Genomic DNA, 10422 nt, shown 5'->3' with positions numbered 1-10422 from the left:
ATATATTTGTCTTTTGGAAAAAAATGCATAACTGTAAGGAGAAACTCCTGAATCATTTCCTAAAGTTCTTTAGGTCACATCCAGGAACATCAGGTGCCCATATATATATAAGGAGTAAAACTTGAAAAGATTTAGGATAACTGATCATTTGAAGCTTTAAAATATTGGATATAGGAGAGAAGACAAATTTTTAGACAATCATCACTGAAAAATCTGTATTTTTAAGAAAAAAGATAGAGATAGGTTTAGTGGTAGAGGTAGAAGGAGAAAGCGGGAGAGAGAGAGGAGAGCAGAGGTTCAAATTTAGATATTTGAGACTTGGAGGTACAATAAATAAATAAATGATAAAAATTCATGTATTTGAGAAGACATATAAATACATTTTGTATTATAGCACAGATATTCAGATGATATAAAGAAGTTTAAATATCATTAGTAAAAATTAACACAGTATAAATGAGTAATGACAGAATCTATAGAAAATAATGAGGTAGAATAAGAATTTAATAAGTCATTTCATCTTTTCTGGAAACATAAAACAATACTCAAGTTGAAATCATAATACACATGATACACAGAGTCTATGTGCACTATGTGATTATCAGCAAGTGTTTGGGAACTGTGAAAACATACAGGGAACTTCCTTTGTTCATATTGATCCTGAACATCAAGTCAAGAAGTACAGCAGCTGACTTTTTGAGAAACAGATATAGTCAATGAACCATCCATTTCCTTTGAAAAGGTCACCAAACACAGAAGCATATTGTTAGTCTGTAATTGGATCATATCATGGATTATCTTTTCATTCTTATTAGCAGGGAACAGAAAACAAATACACGTGAAGAAAGAATGAAAACCAGTGTTACTTCAAAGGTTATGTTTAGATTTCTAGAATTAGGGAGAACACATTCCATAAGTGTCACAGATCTATAGATTGGTTTTGGGGACAGAGTGGAGGGGTTGCATTAGAAAGACTATTTGGGAATTAGGACCCAGGGCTATAAACCTAAATGCACAGAATGCCTCAGAATTTCAAATTGGATTCTGTACTCTACAACCACCTATTAAAAACATTCAAATATGTAGCTTGTCATCGATATCTTCATCAATACGCTTAAATATTAATATATAGTATCTTAAATATCTTTTTGTTGACAATTTCATGAATTTAAAGTATCCTGATAATTCTGTCTTCTGTATATAAAATTGTAATCTCAAGATTGTTAAAACCCTTGACTCCAACAGATTCCATTCATAGTATCATTTTTTAGTTCTATCTGTAGCCATATGAGTTCAATCAGGATAATGTGTGTTATCTTGGCTTTGGAACTAACACTTGGTTCCTCTTAACTTCACAAGTGGGAAAAATAGGAAAAACCAGTGTTCTTCTAACTCCTATACCTATCAGTAGCTTCCAGTACAGAAAAGAATTGTGAAGTCCCATGATATAGGCCCTAATCATTGCCACCTAGCAGAAAGGAAAAGTCTAGTGTAATCCCTGCATACAAACACACTAGCTTTGAACAAATATCCAGAATATACAAAAAATTAAAACACAAAGTATCAAAAACATGCAGAACATTTCTTGTGGAACTATGACTCGAATAGAGTCTTTTAAAAAGAAAAGAGAACAGAGGGCACAGAAAAAGACAGAGAGAAACAAAGGATGCAGGTGATAAAAGACAGCATTTAATGGGAATGCTAAATTGCATACCTACTCTGGAAAACAGTGTGCAGAATCTCTACTGGGTAAATATAAAAGTACCAATTGACTTGCTTGTAAACCTTCTTGGATTTTGCTCTAAAGACTTCACATGCTTTTTCTCAGATACTTCCTTATCCATGTTCATTGCTACTCAGTTCACAACAGCAGGGAAATGGAAATAAACTAAAGGCCCTAATACTGTCTAATTGCTAATGAAAAAATTTTACAGAGATATTATGGAATACTATTCAATGATACAGAATATTATAAACACGACATTTGCAGATAAATGACAGGTGTTATATACAATTCTGTTGAGTAAGTTAACCTAGAAGTAGAAAGACATATGTGCCATATTCTGTCTCTTGTGTAATCTTCCTAGGTACATACTTCAGATAATGGTTTGGGAATCACTTGAGTCCTTGAAACAGGCCTTAGATATCTCCACTAAATCCATTCCTGCAGTGCTCAAGAAAACCAGTGTATATAGAAGGTAGAGAACACCAAGCTTCAAGGCCCTCTAAGTCAATATGATGGACATGCTTATGAACACAAAGAAACTGAAACAACATGTAGAGGACCTGGTATACAACAGATGGAGTTATATCTAAAAGGAGATGTAGACACATTCCCCATTCCTACCTGAAAAACAATCTGCAATTAATAATCACTTTCATATAATAAATTACATTCATCTATGGGACTCTCAGGGTTGAAACCATCTATACTTAATGACAGCTACAAGCCTAGTAGTCAATGCCCAGCAGAACAAAATCTCAACATCTTTGCAGGTTCCTTGGCTGGCAATGTAGTTATTGTTTCCTTTCCTGAAAAATAAAAACTTAATATTCCAATTTTTGGTTATTTTATTGATATATAGTTATTCCATTCTTACTCTGTATGGTTTTACACAGACACAGACACACACACACACACACACACACACACACACACACACACACACACACACACACACTGAGTCTTTCTCAGTTTCCTGAGTATGTATCTCTTTTTTGTGCCTCCAATTGGTCTCTTTTCTTTCTTTTTGTTTGTCTTGTCTAATTTTGATATGTTAATGTGTTTTTCTTCTTATATTATGCTTTTTTATTTATATCCACTAGAAGCCTCATCTTTCTAATGGGAGATAGAATACAAATGAGAGGGGAGGTCTAGAATGAACTGGGAGAAATAGAGTGATGGAAAACCATAAAAAGTATATATAGTGTGAGAAAAAACTATTTTCTGTAAAAGGAAAAAAAGAGTTTCAGATACACTCAACATAGGATCTTCTCTTTGTAGAATGTCTAATGGAGTGCATTACAGAAGATTACAATGAAACAAGATGCAGAGCTGATGAAACCAGTACAACATATAATCAAATGTCTGTATGCAACATCTAGCCTTCCTAGCACATGAAGTAATTGAAAGATTATAAAATACAGAGGAGGAGAGAGTTGAGTGTAAGTTCATGCCTCCTAGTAATCTGAAAAGATACACAAATAAGTACCCAATTGTTTATACAACACTAGATTGTGAGCCCTGAAACATATGTATAGGTGAAATGATACAGACTGAGCAGTTACTAATTAGTGTGAGTTGTGAATGTTTGTGTGTGTGTACATACACATACATACACATATACTTATTTAAACACATTCTTGAATATAATGACAATTATTTTTAAAAAGTAGTAAAAAATGAAAAAGAGCAAAGGGGTACATATGGGAGTTTACAGTAATAAAAGTTGTCTTTCCTTTAGGAATTGTAAAGCACGATTTTCATATTGTATAGAGTCCATTTGCACAAGTGTAGACTTTTTGGAAGGTCATTTTTCAATAGATTATTTATACTCACCTAGGCTTCATTTCATCAATGATACTTGTATTTATTCCCAGTGGATATCTCACCACATTTTCTATTATATATTCAATTAATTTTCAAAGATTACTCTTCTAGTTCTGTACTCACAATAGTAGAATAGAGTATACTGGATGAAGAAAGAAGTCGATATATGGAAAGGCTTAAAAGTAGTAAAAGACTTATGACTGGATGCTTATCTGAGGCCCTCCTCATTTTTCAATATCTTGTCTTCTGAGAAGGTTGTTACTGTGCCTCATATTGCTCAGGCCACAGTTTTAAATTCATTTAACTGCACAGTATTAGGCTAAGATTAAAAACATATCTTAAAATGCATGCCACTTTGGTTAAATGGGTCATATAGGGTATATGTGTATGCCTTCTGATTTTATCTACTAGTACTATGGTACTAGGCCAAAATCATTACTTATAAATGATAGTATAGAGTGAGTTCTCTCACTCTAAAAGTAATGCTCAATTAATCAACATAGCATATCCTGACCTTAAGTGTAAGCTTATTAGTTTAGGAACATGAAGTCTTACACTATCCATCGGGGCCAAATGGGAAGTACTGGACAGACGTGTGCTTTCTGATGGTGAATCATTGGTTGAGATCATGCTCCTCCTTCAAATTAACTGTATAAAAAACTTTGCAAATTCAGATCCTTCACAACCACTGTCCTCAGTTGAACATCTGCAGAGGAGCAAATTTAGGAATCATGATGGTGAAGTTTCTGCTGCTGGCATTGGCATTTGGACTGGTCCATGTCCATGCTCAAGATAATGCTGAGGTAAATGCATGTCTGTGTTTACATGCGAGCTTTCCCAATAACATATTTCTATAGATGTGATATATCATCCAGTCAATCAATGCAATTGATCATCTGCATGACATAACCTTTATGGCTTTCTCTCAGGTAGCCTTTCTCTCAGGTACACTTTTACTATCAGATTTTCTCTAGGAAGAATCCAGTTAAATAAAGAAAACAAGGCTTTTTATTTTCAGAGTGTATGAGAAAAAAAGATGAGCAGTTTCAGGTCCATGGTTCTACATTAATCATGTCATCATACTGCTCCAGGTTGTGCTACTTTTGAAGAAACATAATATCCAACTAATAAATGAAATATTATCAATTGATTGATATTTCACCTCAGCTTATGTATTTCATGTATTGATGTCAGAGATGAGTACAGCAACACACATTTTAATGATCTGTTGTGTTTTTTCTTTTTATTTTTTTGCTATTGTTGTTGCTTTTTCAGTTACAAGGAAAATGGGAAACCACTGCCATCATGGCTGATAATATTGACAAGATAGCGCCTGGTGGTCCCCTGGAGCTCTTTGTTCGTGAAATTACTTGTAATAAGGAATGTCAAGAAATGGAAGTCACATTTTATGTCAAGTATGTATAGTATCAAGAATGTAAACTGAGCAAACTGTACTTTTCTCTCTCTTTAATGTTGTGAAACTCAAAGATGGATGTTCTGCTACTGGTCATAAAACTGAATCCACTAATTTTAGCATGCAATTATATCATTCTGGGATGGGACAGCTCTGGACACCACACAAAGAGATAAACACTCTTTCTAATTCAATAAATACTTCCTGAGGGAACCTTGTGCTTTGAGGGCTGCCACTGAATATCATCACCTGTGTTAGATATACAACACACTAAAGAACTCCTCTGTAGTATGGTGATGGTGTGACCATTTAATTAAACTCTTACATTTTCTGTTACTCAATTAGTGATGTCATAAAAAAAATCTTCCACAAGTTGGTCCAATACATCTATTTTTTGAACCCCCTTTCCTTAAGCTGTTTGTACAAAGATTTTTCTCTGTGATATGTGGATGACTATGTTCAATTCAGGAGTCCATAACACCTAAAAACTGAAAATGCTTAGAACCACTTCTCTCTTATAGCCAAAATTTAAAGATTGAGGTCAGAAATGAAAGCACTTACTATTAAGACATTATAAACCTGTTCATATATTATGTCTGGAGTAGAACAAGCAAATTAACATGTTGAAATGTATGTAATCAAGAGTGAATTTTGGATAAGGAATTCACCAGAGTAGAGCCTGAGGCATAATTATCACAATGAATATATATATATATATGCATATATATATATATATGGAAAAAGAGTATGATGTTTTCTAAATAGGAATTAGCAAACTCAATGGAGGAATAAGAAATTGGTTCCTATCTCTTTACACTGATAACTTCATTGATATCAGTACTTTCTCAAATGCATTATAATACTAGAAGATATTTGATATGATTTCAATAGTAATGAAGAAGAAACCATGGTTTTTCTCTTTGATTTATTTTAGGCAAAATGGACAATGCTCATTGACCACAGTCACTGGGTATTTGCAAGAAGATGGCAAGACTTTTAGAAACCAGTGTAAGTATAGTATCTGAGAGCATTGTCATTGAACAATGCATGTCACTTTGATTATATCCATTTTTCCTTTTACTAAGTGCAAAGGTCCATGAAACTAGAGCAATTTGGGCTCCGTGATTAATTATTAATCCTTTCACCCCAGTGAGATATGCTGCCTAGTCTGAATACATTGTAAGTTGCCCAAGGGTTACATGGAGAAGAAAACTATTACATAAAGATGTGAATAGTTCTAACAACATATTTTCCAAGCAGTTATCCAATAGAAAAAGTTATTTCTAGAAAAATTTTACTATTTTTTCTTTCATACAGTATCTCACTTTGTTTTTTGCCATTCCTGTTACTCCATGCTAGGGCTGCACGGCTTCCAACATCATTGCCAACTTGATGCTTTCAGCTCCCATGTACTTACAATACAGAGTGATCTATCACACTTGAATGATAAATGTTTTCTTTAACACTGTTATTTCATAAATCTTTTTTCTTGGTAAAGATCATATTATACAGATCACTTTATTAAAAACTTCAATTTTGAAATGCAGTTTGGGAAAATCTGTTTAAGGATTTCCTACAGATTATTTCAATTTTCTAAGAATTTTTAAAATTATTGCAACATTATTCAACTAAGTTATATACAATTTGACTTTTGCTTTGATCTTAGAAAATCAGAGCTCCCAGTCAACTAGTGAGAAAATGTTTTCCGTATCCTTACATGGATGTTTTGAAGTAGTCTTGTAATAAGTAATAAGAGAAGAGATCCCAAAAACTTCTCCCTTTCCTTTGACCAATTTTTTTCATATATTAAGTGTTGGTAAATAGATGTCTCCTCTCTCTCTCTCTCTCTCTCTCTCTCTCTCTCTCTCTCTCTCTCTCTCTCTCTCTGTCTCTCTCTCTCTCTCTCTCTCTCTCTCTCTCTCTCACACACACACACACACACTCACATACAAACACACACACACATACACATCTGCACACAGAGGCATTCCCATGCACACATACATAAGTAGAGCCACACACTTACAGTCACATGCACATGTTGATATACTAGCTTATGCACACAAGCATGAGCACATGTCTATATACAAGCACAGGAAACAGAAGCACAAGCAGAAGCATACTCACAGGCATATGTACACTTACCTGTACAGGAGCACACAGCCCAATTTCCACACACACAAAGTCGTTGCTTGGCAATCTCTAAACCTTTCATCTTTACAACATTTTCTCCTATAATTGTACAAAGTGAAAACTTTTGTGTGTATTAGGAATCAGTACTCTGTAATTTCTACATGTGCACATTTACCCACCAACTATTACCATGGTGGGAAATGAAGGGCTTTTTTTTTTTTTTTTTTTTTTTTTTTTTTTTTTTTTTCACGAAATTGACATGTCTCCCTTGAGATCTTGTGGAAAAAGTTCAGGAACACCCAGCCAATTGTGCAACAGCCTTGACACATGAAATCAGAGAAAAGCAAAGTTGTCTGTACTTAGGATTAATAATCAGTTTTCACGTAGTGGAAGTGTTTTTTTCACTACAATCTGACAGATTATTCAAGAAAAACTGCCACAGGAATAGCTGTACACATGGTTCATATGTTAGTGAACACAGAAAATATTGCTAGAGTCAGGGAAAATCTGAATATTTAGCAGAAGACATTACATCAACTGTGTGGAAACCTGAATCATACTGTGTATTGAAGTACTTCCATTACTATTACAGATGAAGGTGATAATCACTATAAACTTTTGAAAGCAACATCAGAGAATTTAGTCTTTTATGATGAGAATGTGGACAGAGCCGGCCGGAAAACAAAATTGTTGTATGTTCTTGGTAAGAATGGCAGTAGATCTGTGAAATAGTAAGAAAATTGTTGCTCTGCAAATAAGAACAAAGTCTGATCTCCCCAAATATAGTGTTATAGATTTTCTAAAGTACTTTGTACTAACTGATAACTAGAGTGTGTGTAGACAACTTGTACATTCTATTGCAGTCTCAGCAGCTTGGACACTGAAGACTGAGGGTAATGGAAGAAGTGATTGGAAAAGTTCATGTTCATGTTTCCTCCCTAGACGACAAGGAGCAAATGTGATTTTCCCTAGTTTCAGTCCATTTTCAGTGTCAACTGAATAAATGTATAGAAAAATCAAAGCATGAACTCTATAGTATAGACTCTGAAAAATGTGAAGGCTACATTGAAACTATTTGAAGATTCTGTTGTTTTGTAGAAATTGTATTGGATTAAGATTAGTGAGTTCTCTGGACAAATATTTATTACTTATATTTTTTGTGCATTTTGAAATACTGAAACGTGAATTCATATTGCCATTTAGATTTAGTGATTGTGTACATGACACTTGGCATTATTCTTATTGATAAGATTGACTGATCCAGGGTAGATTAATATGGAGAAGTTGAGATTTTCTATTGCATATCATGTTGGGTTACAAAGGAAGCAATATACATTATGCAGGATTCTCATGAAGAGATCTCTGACACTGTCATTCATGTGATGTAGGAAAGGGTGCACCTCTAACTCATGAGCAAAAGGGAAGACTTACTGCATTAGCTGCTCAAGAGGACATTCCAGCTGGAAACCTTAGAGAACTCTCATATGAAGGTAACCCTCTATGCATGTTAATTTTTATATCATATATATATATATATATATATATATAAAGATATATATATAAACAAACCTGTTTATGATATAAAAATAATATATATGCATACATATATTTCTGTATCTATGTATGTATGTTTTTATGTATGTATGTATGTATATATCTATCTATGTATATATTTATCTATCAAAGCAATGTCCCTGATTTAGATTAAATCAAATTATATCTAACCATTACATTGTCACAACCAAGAATAATCATTGTGGAGTCGTCCTTACCTTTTAATGATATCAGTTCTGTCACTTCTAACCCATCTCAATTTCTTTCACAGATACCTGTCCAAAGTAAAATACCATCTACATGTGAGTAGAAACAAACGCCTTTCTTTCTTATCTTGATATTTGAGTTGGCCCAGGCTTATGGTATAAATTATGTGAGATCAAAATGTGAGTTCAAAGAACTTGCATTCAAAATGAGGAAAAATAAGCACAGACTATTACTTGTCCTTTAAAGTTGAAAATTCCTATAGTGACAAGGATGAATTAGGGAATGTTTTAATTTATAGAACAATACTAAGGAATTTTATCTCATTCAGAATTGGTAATACTTTTATATTCATGATGAGTCCATTAAGAAATTGTGTCTTGTCATTTGAAAACTTTACATATGATTTGTGGAATATTATTTGCCATAGGTGAGGTATAAGTTTGTTGATTTCATCAATATATTCTTTGAATACTCTGTCTACATTTTCATGCAGGAATATACAATGCCATTATTTTCTTTAGAAACTGTTCCTATAGAATCCAAAGTACAAGGCACAGGTACATTCTAGGACAGAAACTGACTCTGTACAATTTTTTTCTTTATCGTCTATGTTCTTAGATTCAATTTTGTTCTCCTGAAAACCCAAGAATGAAATCTCAACTTAATCATATGTTAATATTTCTCTTTCATATTTGTACAGAAAACAACAAGATGGGAATTATACATCATAACCTCTTAACCATGGAATCAGTATCATCTATAATTCACCTTTCCTAACAGAATAAATTTTTCTTCTCCTGTGCAGTTAGGATACAGCATAAGAAATTCCTAACATGCCTTTATTTCCTCTTTTCCTAATCTATAAACTCTTCTTCCCTTTTTTGATTGATTGAATAAAATGATTCAAGTTGCAACAATGACCTTGTGACAAGATTCTTATCCAAAGGGCAGATAAATATCTACTAAACATAGTTTCCAAAATCACTCTGGTGTAACAAATGAAATTCTTATTACTGAAACTCTTGTAATATTTGAAAATGTCCCACTTACGTGAAAGCCATTGGCAAGAAAACCACAGAAGTGAATTTTATGTTTTGCTTCATATTTACTTTCATCTGTAAATCATGATATGAGTTTGGATTCTCGCAACACACTGGAATATTTCACTTAGCAAACTATTTATGCTTGCCTACACTATTTACAATAGAAGATAAAATCTCTTATCCAAAATCTAAGGGATTACATTTTGATTAATGACTTGAGTAAGGAAAAGGTCCTGGATATACTTAAATAATATACATATTGAGAAACTAGAAACCTAAGCGAATGTCCAGAGACAGAGATTCAGGTCACAAGGTGAGGCATATACAGCCAGCTGCATCTCCTGGAAATTACTGGTCCTAAGACATTGACATCCTTTTCTCTCTCAGAAGATTGTGTTCCCTAGCAACCCTAGCAACACCTCTGGGCCTGAAGGATAATAATAATAAGTCCTCTTCCATAGCAGCTATTAATTAATGGCCAGATGTTCTCCAGATGACTAAGCAAGAGCTCTTAGTGTCCT

At 33.6% G+C, this 10422-nt stretch overlaps 1 protein-coding gene across 1 annotated transcript; it reads left to right on the top strand.

Moving 5' to 3' along the window:
- The first annotated feature begins 4237 nt into the window (after positions 1-4237).
- Positions 4238-9776, top strand: LOC147004677 (odorant-binding protein 1b-like). Its single transcript, XM_085837678.1, has 7 exons — positions 4238-4353; positions 4826-4965; positions 5899-5972; positions 7690-7800; positions 8486-8587; positions 8923-8953; positions 9559-9776. The coding sequence occupies exons 1-6, from the start codon at positions 4282-4284 to the stop codon at positions 8937-8939; spliced, it is 516 nt and encodes a 171-aa protein (XP_085693804.1). The 5' UTR covers positions 4238-4281; the 3' UTR covers positions 8940-8953; positions 9559-9776.
- Positions 9777-10422: the final 646 nt, after the last annotated feature.

The sequence above is a fragment of the Mus caroli genome, unplaced genomic scaffold (assembly GCF_978045245.1).
Source record: "Mus caroli unplaced genomic scaffold, Mus_caroli_1 scaffold_5, whole genome shotgun sequence".
Lineage (NCBI taxonomy): Eukaryota > Metazoa > Chordata > Mammalia > Rodentia > Muridae > Mus > Mus caroli.
The sequence above is the reverse complement of the archived record's forward strand: the minus strand, read 5'-3'. Positions and strand labels throughout refer to the sequence as shown.

Coding starts and splice junctions, on each gene's coding strand:
- LOC147004677 (XM_085837678.1), top strand. CDS start 4,282: ATGATGGTGAAGTTTCTGCTGCTGGCATTGGCATTTGGACTGGTCCAT. Junction 4,354..4,825: donor ATGCTCAAGATAATGCTGAG/GTAAATGCATGT, acceptor TTGCTTTTTCAG/TTACAAGGAAAATGGGAAAC. Junction 5,973..7,689: donor CAAGACTTTTAGAAACCAGT/GTAAGTATAGTA, acceptor TTACTATTACAG/ATGAAGGTGATAATCACTAT.